The sequence below is a fragment of the Cololabis saira genome, chromosome 5 (assembly GCF_033807715.1).
Source record: "Cololabis saira isolate AMF1-May2022 chromosome 5, fColSai1.1, whole genome shotgun sequence".
Lineage (NCBI taxonomy): Eukaryota > Metazoa > Chordata > Actinopteri > Beloniformes > Belonidae > Cololabis > Cololabis saira.
Window position 1 is genome coordinate 18,736,694 of NC_084591.1, and position 22,653 is coordinate 18,759,346.

General features: G+C 40.2%; 1 protein-coding gene across 1 annotated transcript in view; it reads right to left on the reverse strand.

Annotated features, from left to right (window-relative positions):
- Positions 1 to 22,653, reverse strand: part of cmip (c-Maf inducing protein) — a 74,558-nt gene that overhangs the window by 38,967 nt on the left and 12,938 nt on the right. The window contains exon 3 of the mRNA XM_061721129.1: positions 3,240 to 3,365. Coding sequence (XP_061577113.1) covers positions 3,240 to 3,365 — 126 coding nt within the window. The remainder of the gene's footprint in view (positions 1 to 3,239; positions 3,366 to 22,653) is intronic.

Sequence of the window (22,653 nt, forward strand, 5' to 3'; positions counted from 1 at the left end):
CTGTGTTTTTGTAATGGCCCAACTTATTTGCCTCAGAGGTCGTCTCTGTGTTTGCCCTGCGTCTACTCTGTTGTTTCTTGTACGGGACTTCTCACTCATCTCTGTATCGAGGTTTCAAGTCTCTCTCAGATCACCCTGTGCCTCTTTCTGGACTCCCCGCGTGCCTCTCTGTCAACTTCCCTCTGCAGTCCTCTTCCAACTTCTCGTCCGTTTCTGTGTTAAATTCCCATCCGTCTATCCCGATCCGACTTCCTTTCTCCCTGCCGAGGCGCCCTGTGTTCTTTCTGTCCACTCTGCATTTCTTTGTGTCTGTTTTCAGCTGTCCTGCATCTCTTTGGATGAGTATCGTGTCTCTTTCACTCTTTTGTCTCTTTATTGACGTTTAGTCTGTTTTTCTGGACGCCACCCTCCTCCTTATCAACTTGTACTTGTAACAATCCTACTCTCTCACCCATGTGCCTTAAATGCAAGATAGAAATTGGTACCCTAACTCATTGTTTTTGGTCATGTTGTAAACTGCAAATGTACTGGTCTAATGTGCTATCTATCTGAAATAGAAAATATATTGGATTTAAAACTGGAGATGGACCCCGTATCTCTTGTATTGGGCCTCCCAAGACAACACTTAATATCAAAACATAATAGGAGGATGTATTGTATTCTTACTTATTTATTTGGTGTTTGATCTGGTGCCATTAGAGTACCTGACATGTATATTACAATCAAAAACAGAGCAATTCTATAAAGTTTGGGAGCCCTACTTGAACTATGTAGAGCCTGATGTCTCTAATATGTTATATACGGTATATAAATATCTAACATGTTGCAGGGATTTTCTTGACTAGTCATGCTGTACATTTCTACTGTAACCAGGGTATTATCTACATGGATCTGTGCTGGTGTTTTGTTTTGTTTGCTCTGTTTGTTTGTTTGCCCGTTTTGCTTGTTATTTCTGTGGATCATATTATATATCCATTCTTTACTTGTAAAAGTGAAAAATTAATGAAAAATATTGTTTAAAAAAAAAAATTGTACTTGTAAATTGTGTCTCACAGAAGCTCCTGTGTCTTTTTCTTTGGTATTGTTCTTTACGGTAAGCCCTAAACTGTGGTTATGAATATCCTGGCCAGCCTTTGGATAAAGGAAGAAGGTCTAAATTGGAATAATCATATTAATCAAGTTTGCGAAAGATCAATGAAAATGCTTGGCATACTGAAAAAGGTTTGTCCCTTGAACCATCCCTCTGCTCACTTGACTCAGTATTATAGTTTCCTATTTCCATATATGAATTACTGCAATATTGTCTGGTCTGCAACTTATCCAACTTTTCTCAACAAATTACTGATAATCCAAAAAAGATTCTTAAGAAGATCTCTCAGTCTGGTAGACACCAACCATCTGTGCCTCTTTTTAAGGAATATTCACTATTATCCTATTCATAAACTTAGTGTTTTTCACTCATGCTTGTTTGTGCATAAGTTCATCAATAGAAAATAAAAAAAAAGCATTTTTTTAATTTTTAATTTTAAATCATATCCAATTTACCCTTCTGTCGAACATCTGGTCATCAATTTAATATTACATTTAGATCAAAAAATCTGGAATGACTTGAATGACTGCGTTTACATGTAGTCAATAACCCTTTTAAAACTCGAATATTGCCAATAACCTGAATTTGCACGGCCATGTAAACACCAATAACCCCTTTGAATAACCCGAATTTGCTCATATTCCGGTTTTTAAAAAACCCGAATATGACCCCTGGGTTACACCTTTTAAAACCCGAATAGTCGGTCATATAAACGCCAAACGGGATATCCCGATCAAACGGAACAGGAATTTGTTTTCTGCGCATGCTCTGTTCGCAAGGAATCCTGGTCTTTTGAGTCCAGGAAGTTCTTATAAACACGGCTTCACGCAAGACCAGGAGGAGACTAATCACTTCATAAATGTAATGAAGGATATGAACATTTTGGCATTTGTAGACGGTAGAAAGTACTGGGATAGCGAGATTTACAAGAAGGTGAGCGAAAAGTTGCGCGAAGCAGCATTTGTTTTGAATTTGGATACAGGAAGAAGAAGCGGAAATGACGGGAATTGCGTCATCACGTTCTCTGCGCGTCGCTGGTTTGATCCAGATATCCCGAATGATTAATTACCATGTACACAGGGATGACCCGGTTTGCTCACGCATGTAAACGGAATATTCAGAATGTTTCAGTAACCGGAATATTAGTAATAACCCGAATTTTGACTGCATGTAAACGTAGTCAGTGTGTCACTGAAGTCAACATCATCTTTTACTTCCTTCAGAAAGTTATTAAAAAAACATCTTATTCTGTCTTAACCTTCAATGTCTTTATCTTTAATGTATTTTTTTGTACATTATCTTTGTTACTTCATCACAGTTGTTGATGGGAGTGGAACTCTGTACAAGCCCTTCGGGCTTCATTCCCTCCATGGACTGTTTTTAAAAAAAAATTTGCTAAAAAAAAATTGCTAAATAAATAAATGAAATGATAGAAAAATTCTTAGCAATTGTAGCAATGGGTGATTCTAGGGGTTTGTACGATTCGAGATGTTGAGTCCAATTCCAAACCTTCATACAGGTCTGACCTGCTGATAAAAACTAAATATAGCTAGATAAAGTACTCTAATCACCTGCACATAACATGATCAACCAGTGGCAGGCTGCAGGCTGCAGGCTGTGAGCTTTACTGGCTTCATGTTTTCATCCCGTAAACCTTTGTTATTGTGACTGCAGCTTGATGCTGCTGTAAGAGTTTGTTACACGTCGTACGAGTTGAAATTGCTGGCGATGACAAACTCACAGGGAAGAAATGTGAGACACAGCCATGCTTCCTTTCTTCAGTGTTATTATTATTTGCTTACTGACGGAAACAGACGTCTACATTTTTATCCCCCACCCCCCAAACAGAAATAAGTCTTATTAAATTCTTCTTGACCAGCAAAGATTTGCCAAGTCTGCGCTGCTTTCTCGACACCTGAGCTCAGTTTGCATGATTCATGCATGACGATAAATCTGCTGTATTGTGGTTGTTCGCAGAAATGCTTCACAGGAAGCTTAAACAGGCATTAAACAACAACTTCTGGAAATACAAAACAAACAAGAAGCCTTGTTTGTGCAACAAGTGCAAGTGCCCAGTGCAACACCATTTGGTTGCAACGTTTGCAAAAGTGCAAATAGGCATGCATATCCACATGAGCGTATTTGTTACCTGCAGCAGGACGGTGCCGCCGGGAAAGCTGAGCTGGACACAGTATTTGGGGGCGTTGTCCCACGAGAGGAGCTGCAGGTCCTCTATGGAGCTGTAGGACAGTGACGTCTCCATGTAGCCAGTGGGCTGGAGACGAGAAAGAGAGCAAGAGTGTCATAGTCTGCCTCCGTCTAACATTTACAGTACATGCTGTATATTTAAACAGAGCTGGAAGAGGAAGGGCATTTATTTTTACTAGCAGTCAGCTGGAAAGAGAAAAAGAAACATATTGTGGGTTAACCTGCCCTGAGTAAACATCGGCCAAACAAAACCTCCAAAAGCAGCAGGACGGCAAACTCTCTGAAAACGCCACGCCGGGCCGCCTTTATCAGCTGTGGCGACGTTTGATGTAGTTCCAAGTCAACAGTCTTTGAATGCGGAGACTAAGTGGAAAAGTCAATTTAGCCCAAGCCATTAATCGCCCAAATACACAAAAAGGAGGACATGTTGCTGGAAGCCACAGTCAACAAACACCAAGAAGCTATCGTGCCGTGATGGCAGAGCTCTGATCCCAGACTCTTCGCCGTGCAGCTGAGTAACAGGCCACAACCTGTTTGCACGTCTCAAAATGATTACAGAAATGCTGACAAATTACCACAAGTTTCCGGAGCCAGGAACAGACGAGTCTTTGGAGAAAAGTGTCTGTGTGTGTGTGTGTGTGTGTGTGTGTGTGTGTGTGAGAGAGAAAGAGAATGAAAGAGATCAAAATAAAGAAGAAAAACCAAGAGAAAACCACAAGGAAACCAAGCTTGTCCTTTAAAACATAGGAGGAGTTTAAAGAGAAACATGTCATGCTGCTCTATAATAAGAAGAGAAACTACAGGAAATTATACACTGCTGATTTCCCAGACATTAGCGTCACCCAATGATTTTGTACCGATTATTATTGATGGGATATTAACTGTACATCAACAAATGGCCCTGAGTGCACGTCATCTGCAGGCTGCCTCGCCGCGCCGTAATTAGGCACCACTGCTTTTTTGGTGATTAAAAACCTTATTTTCTTTTGCTCTTTATTTTCCTGAGGCCCTTCTTACATTAGAAAAGGTCTGATGTTCAGTCGGAGCAGGCGGGTGCTCTTCAGCTGGTGACTTCCCTCCTCGACTCTTCGCAGAAGTAAACCAACATGCGTCACTAAACATGTCAGTTAAGAGCAGAAGTGAATTCTTTGTATTAACTTCTATGTCGCCAAAATATTGATGTGTGAGTGTGATTCATTCTGATGAGTCGAGTAATACCTGCTGAGAGTAAACCCAGGGCAGAGAGGAGGAAAACTTCACACAAAGTGTAAAATGATAATATTCTATAATGGAATTTGTTTGTTCTATGAAGATAAAAATCACTTTGATTTTTTAGCTGCATGAAAATCTAAAAACAGTTTTGCCTGCCAACTTCCCCGTTTTGCTGAATAAAATGCGTTTCCTTGTTTGCTTATGGCATCAAACATTTGGGCTGAGAATGAAACCCGGAGGATTTTACTCACCGATCAGGACATTTTTAGCAATAAAGATTTGAAGTTTTGATCTCTGTATGCACAATGTCACAAAAAAAAAGTGACAAAAAAAAAAGATCAGAGGAAGCTCATTCAGCCATTTAATTTTGTAGGAAAAAAAATAAAATCATGACTGATATTCTGCCTCAAATAATTTATTAATATTATTATAATCTCTAAATGCATTTTTCTAAAATAATTTTGAGGGTAAAAATATGGATTCACGAAGCACAAAAATCATAATTATTAATACTTTGCATCTACTGGAAACAATATTTCTCATGATGTGTTAATATAGACTGAGCCATGTCATGCACCTACTTTTTTTTATATCCCTAATTTCCACCATAAATCTGAAGAGATTGAAGGTTTGGGGAGTTTGGTTATGCCACGTTGATTAACGACACATGGAACGTGCAGGTTTTGTTGAGGCGGTCGCCTTAATACGGGTTATTGGACCTGCACAAAAATAAAACTTTCTGCTGGGTTGTGTGGGTCTCCCAACGTGAGTGCAGAAGTCACTAAAGTTACTTACTAAACCACATTATTTTGATTTGTGTGCTGTCACTGTTGCCGTGGAAACCCCCAGTTTCGATTTGGTGACAGGAAGTGGCCTCCATGATAGGCAAGGTTTATTCATATAGCACAATTCAACACAACGTTATTCAAAGTGCTTTACATCAACATTAAAAACGGCAAGACACAATTAAACAGTAAATAACAAATAAAATGAAATAAAATGATAATGAAAAAGGTAAAATAATAAAAAGCACAAATTGTTAAAAACTACAGCAGGTACATCTCATTCTTACAATGGCAAGAATTACGTTTCTATACGGTCAAAACGTACAAAGACCGGGTCAAATACAGTATTGCAAAAGTAATCTGTAATAATTTGTACGGTGAATTAAACCAATTTGACAATTGTATGCCACTACGCCTGTTTCCAGGTCTTATTTCACAAAACTGACAAGAATTTATAGTTGCACTATCAGCATCTTGACAATTCAACATCCAAACTGAAGCTTGTAAAGTCTGAGATGAACCCTTGTGCAGGAATGAGCGCCTCTGCTGGGACTAACAGCGGTGTGCACGTTGTTTGGGAACGGCGTTGTAACTCCTTTCAGGGAACAACACTCAAAACAAAACTTGCTTTTTTTTCTGCTTATAACCATGCAGCTTTATTGAATGACTGTCTTCACCCCTGTTGCTCTGGTCCTGCGAGTCCATTGTTGACGCGATGAAAACGTCCTCAGGAACTGATTTTAAGTGGGTATCAACCTGCGAACAGCTGCAGACTTCTGCAGCTCTGCAGCCAGACTCTCAAGATGTTTGAATCATTTGTATCTCTGCAGGTTTTCCGTGTAATATTTAAGTGTTAGAATTCGCCTTAAACAGTAAATAACAAATTAAATGAAATAAAATGATAAGAAAAGAGGTAAAATAATAAAAAGCACAAGTTGTTATAAAGTAAGGGCAGTAGAGTACAGCAGGTACATCTCATTCTTACAATGGCAAGAATTACGTTTCTATACGGTCAAAACGTACAAAGACCGGGTCAAATACAGTATTACAAAAGTAATCTGTAACAATTCGTACGGTGAATTAAACCAATTTGACAATTCTATGCCACAATGCCTGTTTCCAGGTCTTATTTCACACAACTGAGGAGAATTACGTTTCTATACGGTCAAAACGTACAAAGACTGGGTCAAAGACAATATTACAAAAGTAATCTGATACATGATACAGTAATGATACATGCAAGGCATCACTGATGTCCAGTGGTGAGGCTGCTTTTATAAACTGGTTTCTGCTGAGATTGGGGTTTTTTTTTCAAGGTTTAAAATCACACAAAAAAAAAATTTGAAAAAGACACGCTATAACCTTCCCTTTTAACCTTAACTAATCCATTGCCGCTTGCTTCCACTTATTCAACGGTTCCCATGAAAACAGAAGATGTATTTTCCTTCTGATGTGGTGGTTCAGCTCTGCTGGCCTGAGGCAACACATCCCACCACCACACATCACCCCTGCTCTAATTTCCTCAAAGCCATTTCATTTTTTGCAAGATGAGGTCCAACCATCGTCCAACATCAGATGAGCCAGAAACCTCGTTCTCTTGTTTACCAGAGGTGACAAACGCCAAGATGGCACGAGGAAGACTTACACGCTAGGGTTGTCCCGATCAGGATTTTTTAGCTCTCGATCCGATCCCGATCGCTTGAGTTTGAGTATCTGCCGATACCGATTTTTCCCGATCCGATCACTTTTTTTGGCTCCCGATACAATTCCGATACTTTTTCCCGATCAGATACATTTTGGCAATTAATTAAGTAAAAAAAAAAAAGTACTAAAACTCAAATTGTCCTAAGTTTCTTTTTATTGTCCATTCTCTCCAACATGGACATATATTTCTTTTCACTGCATCATTGGATCAAAACAAAGCTTATCAGCACTGGTGCCACAAAATGTATAAACATGAAATTGTAAACTAAAACAGGAAGTGCAGAATAGTGCAATAACAAAAATAAATATTCAGCTATGTGTTATAGTTTTGGCCCTGCCACTTTTCTCCGACAGCTTTCTTTCTTTTTAAAACTTTCTTTGATTGTCGGCTGTCTCAGTGCAGCAGTCTTGGTTGTGGCGACGGACTCACTATATGTCTTTTCATGCTGGGTGTTCAGGTGTCGAATAAGGTTTGTCGTGTTGAACGAAGACCTGTTCGTTCCTCCAAGCGAAATGTCCGCCTGGCAAACATTGCATTTGGCTGTTGGGCTGCCTTCGCTGTCAAGTTTATAATGTTTCCAAACTTCAGACATTGTCTCCGTTTATCTGAGCGTAGGCTGGCTGTTGTTAGCTTTCTGTTAGCCGCGCTTCTTTCCCCTCCAGCACAAACGTCACTTCCAGCCGCCAGTGCCAAAAGCAATATCTTATAAACACACATCAACTGTCTGTATTGTTAAATACAGTTATTAAATACAATTATAAAACAATGTAATAACTAATATATATTAAAAACATTAATAACTAGATATGTCCCGATACTTTTTTGGATGATACTGATGTTTTGAAAATGATCGGGACTACACTTACGCATTAGGGTTAGGGTTAGCATTGGGGTCGATTTAAAACAAACATTTATTTGATTTCATGATGGTTTTACTTTGCAGTAACTTGCAAACTTGATATCAAAGCTTTTGTTATCAAGTAGAAACTTGGTTGAGAACTTGAGCAATAAAACTATGGGTTCACAATGAAAGCCAGTGTTTTCTGAACCCATGTCTAGCATGTACTACGTCATTTTGACTCATCTACAAACTGGCGTCAATTTTAACGTTCCCAGGACGAGGAGCCCTCGGAAGAATGTGGCCCTTCGGGAAGTTCCACAGTCTTCCTCAACCACAGCAAACCACTCAAAGTGTTTAGTGCTGAGTGTCTGATTAACTTTCCAAACAACAAATGCCCGGCAGCCGCTTGCACAGGGCTGAGGAGCGGCCCGTGGGCTTTGGTAGCCCGTCTGTTCTGCACTCCTCTGCCTCCATCGTTCTTCTTCTTCTTCTTCTTTTTCTCTGCTGCCTCCAGACAGATAAACAGTGTCTGTGGCTCCACGAAACACAAACACATCTGAGTAGTTACATGGAAACAGCAGCAGCGGCGAGCGCCTGGCGTCCCTCTGCAGCCGAGGCCAGCAGACAGGTGGTTTTCTTCTTTAATTGCATCCATCTCTGCCTCTGTAGAGCAAACAGGCACTTCCCTCCCTCCTCCCAGTTCAAGAACAAACATGCTATTCCTTAATGTACACCTCCCTCTGCAGCTGATAGAGAGCCCCCCCCGACACACACACACACACACACACACACACACACACACACACACACACACACACACACACACACACACACACACACACACACACACACACACTGTTGTGAAACCGCATCCATACAGGATTTTCATTATAGACAGCGTCCACAGCAAATATTGGTTCTAGGAGACGCATTTCATTTCTGAAGAAGAGTAAACGTCAGTTCCCGTCTGCATCCTCCCAAATGTGTTGCTACATGATCTTTTCTTATGTTTTTTTTTTTTTAATTATTTTGGCTGCACATGATGTTTGTCTGGCAAGATGAACATGCAGAGCAGAATATGAACCTGGCTGCTGAAGGAGGGGGGGATAAATGAAATAAGCAGAGCAGAATGGCGACGAACAGAAGGGACTCCAGTTTTCTGATAACCAGCTGAGGTTACCATAGATACACTATCCTGCACAAGAGCGAGCAGCGACCGCATCCCCCTCCCCTCCTCACGCTGTCTGCTCTCATTCCCTCCTCCTCCTCTCCTTCTTTCTTTGCTCCCGATCCTCTCTTTTTTTGCCCTCACTTTGTCTCTTTCTGCTCCGCTTTTCATCGTAGAGGAGGATTGGAGGTGGCTCCCGCTACTCTTGTCTGCACTCTCTGCCGTGTTGCCATAGAAACAAGAGGATGGAGATGCATGTTCTGTTTTTTTTTTTTTTTTCTTTCACTAGAAGCAGACAGAGAAAAATTGTGAAGGAGAGGAAAAAAAGAAGATAAAACAGAATCAATTTGAATGTGCTATGTTCAGTATTTCAGTGCAGATTATGTTCAATATACAAGAGCAACAACAAAGAGTCGGTGTCCTCGTCGCTGCGCATGAAACACGGACAGCTCATCTTAACAAGCCTATTTGACGTGGAAGCGGTTCAGGTGTAATCCCCCCCCATCATGTCTACGTGAAGAAGCACATCAGCAGATCAATAAATTCAACCATTATGTTTACAGTCACAATCAATACACAGTGTTTCCCAAACAATCCCGTTACGCTTGTGGCAGTCCAGGGGATGGGGGTGACGGTTCGGTTTATGTTACTTTAAACCTTGATACAGAGGGGGGAAACAATTAAATAAAATGATTATTATGTGAAGATATGATGGTGTAGGCAGGGGTCGCTTTCTGAAGTGGGATCACTGATACACTTCCATGGTTGGGCAATTGAAAAATAAATGGAGCCAAACGTCAGCAACCCCTGATACTTTGAATTCACACTTTTTTTCATTTTCCCCCCCTGACTTGTCAGCCAGTCAGATGGTGCTTTTACATTAGTACCTACTCAGCTCTAATCATCTCAGCTTGACTCAACTCAACTCGGCCTGGTTTCTTTTCCACTACAATTCAGCACCTGGAGCAGAAGTAGGAGGTTGGAGTGAAGCTGCTGTGACGTATTTGATTGTGTGATCTAAACGAAGAAGACAACACTAAAGATGTAGAACATGGAGGAGATGATAAATGTGCTGCTGGGTCTGTGGCTTGTGTTCAATATCAAGTTAAAAAATGAGAGTGAGAGAATCTTCAAGCGGTGAACCTTTTTAATTTTATTTAGTTCATCTTGGCGCTGCTGAAAAGTCCATTGGTAGCCGCGAGCAGCTATGAGAGACAGAGCTCCTGGTGGATCTGGTCGTTCTTTATCGCCCGTCTAGATCCCTTTTTAATTCTCTCCTCAGCCACCAGGTTTATGAACATCTGCACCTCAGAGTTGGACCAGAACAGACTTTGCCATTGCCTGTTGAATAAAATGAACAAGAAGCCGTCAGAGTCGCTCTTTCACTGATGTCACATCCTGACTCAGACGTCTGACTCCAACCCCCCGACCAATCGGTGGCCTGTAGTGTGACGACGTCAGATACAGCCGACTCAGCTGCTTAGAACCTCGGCAGAGTAGATACAGAAAAGTATCTACTCGGCACGTTAGACCCCTGGTGGAAAAGAACCAAACCGAGTGGAGGCGAGTCGAGTCGGGCAGAGTAGGTTCTAGTGGAAAAGAGCCAAGAGATGTGCTGTTTACTGTGCTCCAACTCAGATCTGCAGCCGATGTTAGCTCTTTGTAAAAATAGTATCTTTCCTCAATGACCACGTTCCTCCAACCACCGAAAAAAAACCAAACAGGCAAGATAAGCAACAAAAGAAAGCAAACCCAAATGAACAATAATTAACCAGCTTGGGACGATAATATAAAATGCCAAAGGAAGTTTGCACCAGTTCGACGCAATAAGGCCCTGTTTACACGTAGCAAAAACGCTGGTGTTTTCATGCATTTTGGCCGTTTGTTTAAACAAAAACGAAGCTCAAAGTCACCAAAAACGATCATTTCTGCAAACTCCAGTCAAAGTGGAGATTTGCAAAAACTCTGTCTTCACGTTTGCTTGTAAACAGAGAGAAACGGACATTTAGGCTTCAGAACGTCACATTATGCGACAGAAACGTCACCAGCCTCATGTGTGCGACTTGTGTTTACAATTTGTTTGGCCACCGTCAACATTTTCTTTTTTTACTTGTTTTATGTTTTAACGCCACACTTAAAAGTAACTCCACTTCTCTGTCACTCCAAGCAAAAGACTCTCGTTCCATCTTGGAAGTAACTGGAAGTTACACGTGTCATTTTTTTATGTTTTTCCAGGATTCTGATTGGCTAGCATGACTTTATCTTCTCGTTACACTGCCCCCTGTAGCTCTGGCTGCTCATAGCACCGTAACAGCGTATTTATGCGGGTTTGTGTAAATGATGTTTTTCTTCAAAATGTAGAGGGGGAAATATCAGTTTTTGTAAATACCCGGCTATGTGTAAACGTGGCCTAAATCTCCCTGCAGCCAGCAGCCACGAGAAGACGGGAGCAAGTTCAAAATGATCCGTGGCTGGAAAAGCTTGAAGTCGGGGAAAGGTTCGCTATGATCCCAGCTGCTGCAGTCTGCGTAACAGTTGCGGAGGTCATATATACGTGTCCGTAGTCGCGTTTCCATTACTGTTAGAATTGTGCAAACCCTAAATATTGCAAAGAAAACCTGTAACGGAAACCTAAAACTAAAAAAAAAACTGTTATATTTTGATGTGAAACACTAAACCTGTGTATCTGAAAAACACACTCTCCAGAGAGAACAAAATAAAAACGTATTTTCTCCAACAATTACATTTTTTTATGGATACCCAATAAACAAGACAAACTAGGTATTAATGAGTTCAAAGTGGAGATTAGAAGATTTTTCCTCAATTTGTTTCCCTCTTCATTTCGCATATAGGAGCTTTTGTGATTCAGCCATTGAAATATTGCAAAATCCTCTTTTTTTGGCTTTCATGTGGTGGTTTTTAAGACATGTCGACAGTTCAGCTTAGCAGAGAAACTGTAACGGAAGTCAACAAAATCTAGTTTCCATAAAAAGAACGCTCATGAAAAGAAAACCACGGTTAAAAGTGGAAACACCGGCTCTCCACAGCAGTACTTTTGTCCCAATTTCAGAATTGTCGCTACTGTTTTGCAAAAAAGTGTAGGCTCATGAACACCTGCCTAGCATGGGTAGCGGTTGAGACGTCCAGAATGAGTGAACTTCCAAACGAATAAATCATATTTTTGGTGTGGAAAAAAATAAAATAATATTTAACAACAACAAAAATAACAATGATAATAATTATTATTATAAATATATAATAATTAATAAACATCCTCAAAGATCCCATGCTCTGTCGAATCTGATTCCATGTTTCTATTTATCTATTTTCTCTTTGCTTTGTTCTGCTCTTTTACTTATTTTTTCTTTTTCTATACTAATTTTTATGTAGTATTCCATCAACCTGCCCAGGGACTACAGGTGGAAAATAGCAAGCTACTACAACCTGGCACAATGCATATTCTCTTGTACAAGATTATTTTCTCACTGTCCCTGTTATGAAATAAATAAATTACAAATTACAAGAGCGGTTTTATGTTTTCAAGAAAATTGTGAAATTGACACCTAAACGATTTGCTTCAGTTCAGAAGCAAAACATGTTTTGTGCTACAGGACAAAAATAATAACTACATAAAAGGTTGTTACAACACTTTTAACAAACGGCTAGAGGCGCATTAATTGTTCACAGTGGCTGAAACTTCCCACGAGACCTAACATCGATTCCCAGGCCAACCACTTGTTTTCAAATGGCTTTAGTTTAGAAAGTAATACTGAGATCAGGACACTGTTTCTTTATGCTTCCAGTCATTGTTCTCTCATCATTATATATATATATATATATATATATATATATATATATATATATATATATATATATATACACATATATGTATATATATGTGTATGTATATATATGTGTATGTATATATATATATATATATATATATATATATATATATATATATATATATATATATATAAAAACTACATACGGTCAGAAAAACCATCATGGTTCTTATTAAATCTAAAACTTACTTAACTCCAAAGTAAAGTCCTGCCCCCACAGCTGAAAAAAACCCAATACATGTTGTACCAAAGAACCAGACATCCTGTTGGCAACCATTACCTTGGAAATCATGAGCAATAGTGACTGATAAAAGTAAAAAAGAATTGTGGTCATCATTAGTTTGAATACATCTCTGTTCTTTGGCGAGTTTGAGCTTTTCTATTAAATAGTTTTCTTGTGAAATTGCTGCACATATTACACATTGAGAACCGCTGACTTTCTGCAAACAAACTTGCTGATGCTGACGTGAAAGAAACCTCACCCTTAGATTACTTCCTTTGGAGTCATACATGAGTGTTGCAACAACAATTCACAGCATTCACCTAAGGATTTTCCCGTCATGCCGGTTTCATGGTTCCAAACAAGGCTGAGCCGTAGAGAAACCCATGAATTCATCAGCATGACGTTAGGTTTCCTTGTAGTTGTCGGTCCCGTTTGTCCTGGGCTAAGGTTAAGCTCTACAGCAACACTGTGGTTCTGTAAGGCCACATTTATCATTTATTTCTTAGACTTTTAAGTCAGCTATTGGTCATATTATACTGACCATGCAATATAGAACAGTTTTAAAAGCCTGAAATATGACGACTTCACACATCTATAGACAGTAAGTCAAAAAGTAAAGACTTTGCAAACAGTGGGGATGAACAAGCAAAGCTCCTATTGATTGTTGACACTAATTATGTCATGAAATGAGAGAATTTGCTTGACATAAGACCCAGACCTGCAATGATATTACATACATTTGTTCCATCATTATAATATGCAACGACAAAAAAAAGCCTAACTGGCATCTTACACCCACACGACTGCACCTCGTCTGAGTTCCTTTCAGAAAATTTAAATGAAATTCAGAACATTGACTCAAGGCTGCAGACTGTGCGCTCTGCTGACCGTCAACAAGATTCCAACGCCGGGCCGGCTCAGAGGGAAGATGCCTTTTCAACTATTGGATAAGGTTTGTCTTTTCAAATGTTGTCGTTGTTACTCCACGTTCTGGTTTTTGGTCTTACAAGCTGTACAAATGATTGTTTCTGTGCTCTTCTGTGCTCGCAGTGAAATACTTCTCCAGTATTCCCCAGTGACTGCATCAGAATGTACTTACTGACGGAGAGAGAGAAGAAAAAAAAAAGATTTCTTGGTATTCGGAGCTTATAGGCTCGTGTAGGTTTGGGACTGCAGGGACATTAAAATAGGTGTTTTGGGAGAATACAGAGCCTTTCTGTCCCTGTGCTTCTCAGAAGCGTTTCCAAATTATCTTAAAAAGGCCCAAAAGTAGCCACGGAGTCACTGATCAGCAGGTCCGTCAGGTCCCGGGTACTAGGACTGAGGATCAATTCAAATGTCAAGAATCCATTCGATCAGATTCTTAAGATTCAGAATCGATTATCATGCTTTGATTCGATCCGATTCAATTCGATTCTGATATCGATTTGTGTTAGTGTTATTAAAACTGTTTTTTGTTCTGTTGCATGAATTATATGACTGTGTAGTTATGCAACATATTAACACTAGTATTATATTGAGATTCAACAGCAAGTATTGGCAGCTAATGATGCTGTAAGGACCAATCACCTCCCAGAATGCTGATAGAACTGCTTTCAGAAACATTGTGTGGGTCAGAATTACCAAACAGATCCAGGGCAGCAAACAGAGGCCGTATGAAATCAGTTTTATTTTTTCCCATTCATGAGAATTAGGTTTTTAGCATTTTATGTAAATGTAACCCCAAGACAATATATAAAGCAAAGAAATATAGACAATTTATGCAATTAAAACTGAAAAAACCTGAATGTTTTCATACCTTTAAACATATTTAACGGCAAAAACATGGCACCAGTTATGCTCGTGTCCAACAAAACATTCCTTTTTGGGCATAAACAAAAAAATACCAAAAGTTGTAATAATGAAAAAATAAATAAATCGATCTTTAGACATACAAATTGATTTTTAGGAATTAATATGACAATCGATTTAGAATCAGAAAATCGATCTTTTCAACACATGCCTACCGGGTACGTCGTGATACATTAGCTGAGCCCTGCAGAGTAACAGAACTCTGCAAAGGTGCCTTTAATGACTCAAAGCAGTAAATGCATCACTGAAGCGGCGGGTCACCACAACTCAGCTGACTGATGGTTAGCTCTGAGCAAGCCGCTGGAGGACAAACACACCTGGACCAGAGAGGAGGGGTCTGGTGGTGTCTCGTAGCTACGGAACGACACAAGCTAACCACAGAGCTGCAGAGACAACGAGTGGATAAGAGGGCATTTCAGGGCAGCACATTTCTTCCTGTTCCTGATCATTTCACATCCTGTGTCCCAGCGGCTTCATGTTTACCAATAAGACTGGTTCCTGAGCAGGAGGACGCTCGCCACGGACCCCAGATTCTGCGTTTGCTCACAGACCCGCGGATTGATCACATGCCAACATAAACACACCACGTGCCCTGATCAGGGTTTTAGTCACGCGGCAGGAGTCACACCGAGCTGCCGGACCTGAGACAGCCACGAGCAACTTCCCTCAGACATTAGCAGCTCCACTTCTCCATTTCCTGAGACACAAGAGGGCTGTTGCCTGTAAACGCTGAAGCCGAAGACACAACGCTGACGTGCTGCAGCCGGGTGGAGGCCGGCCCCGCGGCCTTCAGCTCGCCGCGCTGAGGCCTGACGGGACATTCAAGTCATGAAAACTGGAAACAAACCCAGCCAAGACTTGCATTTCCCTAGCATGGTGTCACCCAAAGCAGACAAGCAAACAAACAAACAGAAAAGCACTTTTACTGGGAACGGTTTGCAGGATTGATTGCTGTAAAAGCAGTATCCTGCACATAAGCATGAGTAGTTAGCCTGTGTGTTGACTGCAGAGCCCCATGGCTCATTTCCAGCTTCGTCTCTGTATTTAAACTCTTTTTTGAGAATTTCTGGTTCACTTTTATGGCCAGATTAACTTGTTCAAGCTCCTTGGAGTACAAACTGCCACAAAGGTGCCACCAAACTGTTCAACTCCAAGAAGAACTGAAGAACAGAGGGACTGTGGGGGGTCAGTCAGTCAGTCTGACCAACAACAAACCGAACTGTGCAATAACTTTATGCAATATTACATAACACTTATTTCTTTTCTATACATATACTTTTATTCATGGCACTGCACTTTTTATTTGTATCTTTATTTTACATTTTTTATCTTTATATGGGTGTTTGGTTTTGGGGTGTTTGATTTGTATATGACAGTGCTGTGTGTGTGAGACGGAGATGTCAATTTCCCCGAAAGAACCTTACAAAGGGATTAATAAAGTAATCTGAATCTGAAAACTGGACTGTGTAGTTCTCCTAAATTCAACATGTATATGCTACCCCTAACTCAGATTATGGAACATCACAACATTTCCTACCATACGTAGGCCGATCACACATGACTACAGTCCCTTACTCTCATTGAGTAACTGTATTCACCAAATCAATGAGTGGATGTGCCTAAATTTTCTCCAGCTAAATGCAGAAAAGACAAAGGTGATCATTTTTGGCCCTAAAAATGAAAGGGAAAAGATCAGCGCTCACCTTGGCTCCATGTGATTGACATCTACAAATAAAGCCAGAAGTCTTGGTGTAATTATTGACTCAGACCTGAACTTCAACAGCCATCTAAAGTTTCTGTCTAAACAAGACACAGAAAAACGTATTCATGCATTCATTTTCAGTAGGTTGGATTATTGCAATGGCATCTTTACAGGCCTTAACAAGAAATCAATCAGGCAGCTGCAGCTGATCCAGAACGCTGCCGCCAGAGTCCTTACAAACACCAAACACCAGGAAACTGGCTATACAAATAAACTTGCCTTGCCTAAATCTTGAAAAATGTAGAAAACTATCTTATATTTGAGTCTCAAATTGTTGCTGGAAAAAAAATTAAGAAAGTAAATGAATAATTAATTTCTAGATAGTAAATTACTATTTTGTTTATGTACACATCCAACGTGAATGATGCATCATGGAGGAGAGTTTCTCTCATTCTTCTGTTTAGTAAAGCACACGGTGGTGGGAGCATGAAGCAGAGCAATAACAAGATGCAGGGTAATAAAAATAGATCCTTGAAAGCTCCGATCGATCTCTTGGCTTCTTCGTCGTCTCTACAAACAGAAAGTGGAATGTGATCAATGCGCGTGTCGGGAAGACTTGACCGAGGGGGTGGAGGCGTTTCAGTACGATCACGCAGAAGTGAAAGACGATCAGTGGCTGGAGAGAGCGAAATAACACGCCATAGCCGTGGCAGCTGGGAAGAGACAAAGAGACGTGAAAATGAAAGCAAGGAGGGTGTGTGTGTGTGTGTGTGTGTGTGTGTGTGTGTGTGTGTGAACGAGCAGCTCCGTGCAGTCTGGGAGAAACAGCTGGAGAACTGCTAACACATAGATCCAAATATAAAGCTATCCAAACAAAACTGTAAATCAGATCCAAGACACACGCGCTCACACACACACACACAGAGCTGTGACGGCAGAGGAAGGATTCTGTTCAAAACAGGCCTGTGGATTGGATCATTGTGAGCTGGAAGGGGGAAGTGGATGCAGTGGATCCGGCTCCACACGTCCAGGCTTTCCTCGAGAGCTGGCTCCACACACAACACGCGTGCACGCAGACTACAGCGCTGATCAATGTTAACCGTGCATTTCAGCTGATGATTCACAGATGTCCTGCCATAAGTATGAAGAAGGTGAAAACCATGACATTAATCGCAAAGCTGCTGCAAAAACTCGACAGAGTGTTGGTTTTGCAGAGTAGCAGGTTTCTATGGTTCATTGAAACAACTCCAGCTGCACAGAAAAGCTCGGAGACTTCAACACGACTCTGCTAACACATGTTTTTGTGGGTTTTTCTTTCTTTCTAAAACTGTCTTTAAACATTTTACTGGTTGAATTGATCCAGTATGATCTGATGTGTGCTGGACTGAAGCTACCCAGGGTGCGCCTACCTCCTCCCATGTGCAGCACCGCGTCACACGCAACAGCTTCAACGCAGCTGGAAATTACTTTTTACCTAATTTGTATTATATTATTCTTTATTTAATACTACAAGTTTGGAAATCAGGTGAAAGTACAAAGCCATACTCTACTGTCTTTCACGGTTTCCACAGTAACCTGATGCTTGGCCTGCAGCTTTTTTGGTAGAGTAGGTTTAAATCTGCTGCAGAGTAAAGTGACCAAAGTGCACATTATTAAAGATTTTAACCAATACTTATTATTACCTTCATATAATCTGCAGATTGTGCGCCTATTTAGATTTAGACTTAATGGGCAACATCAACCTATGTATCCCACTTTATTCGTGTACAAAGTGATTCGCAACCCCAAATGAACAAGCAAGAATAACTGTCAGCTAGGCGGTGACCGGAACTGAGTTTCACCATCTATGACCCTGTTCTCTACCTCCATCTCATCTGTGAAAAGAAAAAGAAGGCTCATCAACTGATGTCACTGATGTAAGGTATGACACCTTTAGACTCAGCATCTTCTTATCCTCTGTCCGGTGTTGATTTTAATCATGTTAAGTTCAAGTTTATTTGAAATACATCATTGCATAACAATGTGAATTATGATGTTTTTTTACACTTTGAGGCAAGAGGACCGCTCTATTGAAAAAAAAAAACAAAAAAGAAATAATCAACTGTCAAATAATGCTAAAAAAAGTTTATTTTACTTCCGTTAATGACGGAAACCACCAAAAAACATAGTTTATGTCGAAATCTAGAATTGCTTTAAACTAAAATGAACTATTAACATGTGCCAAAACAGTAGAATAATGTTGGACATCCAGGCAGCATCTCAGACCAGGATTGATTGTATACTCCTCAAGTTGGGGTTCAGTGCTGTGGCAAATATTCAAAAGAATGAATTCAAAACATCCAAACTGCAACTTTCCATATCATGAGGTCCACTTTCCACTTCTCGCTGGTGTTCACATGGCATCAACGTTCAGACGTGGGAACGCGGGTGGAAGGTGCTAACCCCCAAGGACCGCACACCCGTTGATGTTACCTGGTTAGGTCTACATCTGAGGGACTGCATGAAACGAGCCGTCTCAATCTATCAGAAAAATAGTCCCACATTTATGACATGTGGACAAACACTCCTGTTAGAAGTTGTCTACTGTGACTTTATATTTACATTGATTATGTTTTTGTTTGTTTTCTTTAACACCTGATATGATACAGTTTAAAAACTGCTTAAATGTGAGGGATTAACGAGGTGAAACAAAATAATGACTTCAATTTATTGCAGCTAAAAAGTGTACTTATTTTCCGAACCATTTCTGCATTTTGGTTTAGCTTCTGTTAAGTAATGACAGGGTAACATGCTATGTAGGGGATGACAAAAATATCGATATGGCAATATATCGTGATACTTTGCCGGCTGATTCGATATTCAAAATTTGAATATCAATTTCTTTTTAAATTAATGTATTATTTATTTTTAAATAATAAATCATGTTTCAGACGGGTTGTAAATCCAGTACGACTTTATTGTATACATGGGCTTAAATAATATTGTTAATGCTAATTTCATATTATGAAAATAATATGAAAAAAATATGCAAATATGTTGTAACTTTAGCTCGTATAGTTAAAATAAAACGACACGGGATCATTTGAATTATATTGTTTTGACTCAGTTTTTCCCATGAAATATCATTATGATCTGATGTACGTGCAACTCGGATTCAGCTGGTTGTTGGGAAATAGTTTGCATCTAACCCAGAATCAATCAACAAGCAACAGAGTTCAGAGGTACGCCATCACTTGATTGAGACCGAAATGAAGAGCTGTGCTGGGAACGCTGCCACTTCCGACTGATACCCAAGTTTCCACCAAAGTTAATGACAGTGGTGTCAAAAGGCAGCCAGCGAAAGGAGAGCGAGTGTCACACATGATGAACTGTAGCTTCCTGAGATCTGCCTCTAATTGCTAAGATGCAGCAGAGCCTGAATATCTTTTTCATCACTTCACCCTCTCATTTCCAGTTCTGCTCTTGCCTCCTCCCCTGAATTAATGAGCTCCTCTGAACCACAACTTGACCTTAAAGCCCTCCCTGCTTTTTCCAACGCTTGTTTCAAGATCCTTTTTCTGTCTTCAGAAAGGACTTTGGTTCTAAACGGGAACGAGGCAGCAGTTGCTTTTTCAGGACCGTTTCTCATCTTTTTGTTTTCTGAAGATTGACGTAGTGTTTAAGTGTCAAATAAACACCTTGTATGAAAAAAAGACAACACAAACATTTAAGACGTTTCTACGGAAGAGTATTAGGGCCAGGCAGGAGAAAAATAAAAATAATATTTTAGAGGAGGAAGATTTTTTTTTTCATTATGCACTTCGAGAAAAAAGTTAAAACGTCGAGATTAATGTTAAAGTACAATTTTGAGAACAAAGTCAAAATGTTGAGAAAAAAGTCGAAATGTCGAGAATAATGTTGAAGTACAATTTCGAGAAAAAAGTCGAAATATTGAGAAAAAAGTCCAAATTTGATGACAATATTGATTTCAAACACATATCACACATATGCAGTAGCATAACTTCAGAAACGTACCGTTAACGTTCCACTCCAAGGATGTAAGTAAGTTAGTTAGTTACGGCTGCTGCTGCATAGCTGTTAGTCGCTCTCCTAACTGGATTTGATGGACCAAAGGGGACATTTCCACTTTTTTCTCGAAATTGTATTTCAACTTTATTTTTGAAATTTCGACTTTATTCACAAAATTTCGACTTTATTCTTGAAATTGTAATTCAACATTATTCTCAACATTTAAATTTTTTTCTCGACATTTCGACTTTTTTCTCGAAGTGCACAATAAAAAAAAAATCTTCCCCTCTCAAATATTTTTTCTCCTGCATGGCCCGAATACTCGTTTACTCGTGTACGTTTCTCTGTATGTTATCTCATGAATTAGAGACATGCAAACTATCAGGAACATTTCTGCACTGTGACATCAATGAAACTGCACATGCAAACACGAGCACGTGAGAGGGAAATTTTAGCAGAGGTGTGGAAGGCACAGCTAGTTTCAGAAGAGCGATAAGAAGACTCAACACGGCCTTTCTCTGCAGCCCAGGGTTTCCCTGAAGGACAGAGCTGCAGCCTCTGGGCCTTCAGCCCCTCTTGTTTGGTCGCTCCATTTCCCGTCGCGTCATCCGTCACTCGCTGACACACATGACACAGCAGAACGATGGGAGAGCAGCCCCCGGTTCTGTGCTGCCTCTGAATGCGAACACGTGCTGCAGGCCGGCAGGGAGGTGTGTCTCCCAGCCTTGTGAGAGTCCTTCTCCTTGTGTGTGTGGTTTTTTTTTTTCAATAAAACAGACAAAGCAACGGTGACCTGCTTCTGCTTTGATGATGGGCGAAACCGTATCAGCTGATCTGAACGTCTACTTTCGTCATAAATGTTTTAAGACTTGAGGATTCATTCCAGCAATTCAAGGCAATTCAATGCAGAACGTGAACACATACAGAAAGAAATGCAATTATAGTTTTATCTGTGCAGGAAAAAAAAAAAAAAGAGAGAGGCTTTATCTTTATTTAAGAAGACTGATAAGATTATTTAGTGCGTCTTTGAGCGCAGCTTCTTGACTTTGCACAGCGTGTGACCAATCAAACTGTTGTTTAGGCTGCGTTCAAAGATTGCTGAGATTAGGATTAAGGTCATGCTCAGAGTTGAGGCTGAATGACGCATTATACAGCCACATCAGAAAACGTGCTTAAGTATGCTGCGCATACTTACAGCTGGACTTTATCTCTCAGCTCTTGGCCCAGCAGTCTCACACGAAAACACATGCAACACCTCCACAGGAAGTTCAGCAGCAGCTTGAAGCAGTTCCCCCAGCGACTGCTCAAGTTGCCTGTCCACAATCACGTACTGTAACGAAAGAGTCTGATAGAAGTGTTCAAAGTCAGATCCTAACAGAGCAGCAGCAGTTTCAAGACGGATGCCACAAAACCAGACCAGCAACCTCTCCTTCTGTTGCAGAGACGCTGTTAAATAAAGACCAGAAGAGATGGAGGAACATTCTCACAAGTAACTCCAGCATCAGAACCTTCCGGCGCTATTCTGTTTTGGTAAACACTCTTTTATTTGAGGTTAAAACCTTCCAACCGCATGATTTCTGGCCCGGAGACACCGGCTATCTTGTTAAAATGATGTGACCAGAGTGATTCATCTTGAAAATAGATTCTCTACACAACCAAACGGTTCCACATATCATGAAAATTGTATGATGTCATACTAATGTTTGACTACCAAATCTCCACCCTATATGATTTTGTTTTAAACATATGGGCATGTGCACTTCTGTTGCTGAAAGATTTTACTCAATGACTGAAAAATAAGCTTTAAAAGGGTAAGAGAGCACACTCTTGCTGTTGTTCTGCTTCATTTTACCACCAAAACCATCAAAACCCTCCATGTGACCAGCCAACCGAGGTGTTGCTTTAATTTTGACCCAAAAAAACCCAACAACAATAACTGTTGATGAGAATCATCCCAAGTATGTCCAATAGGTCAACAAAAGCTATGAAGCAAAAAGATGAAGCTAGTAAAGCAC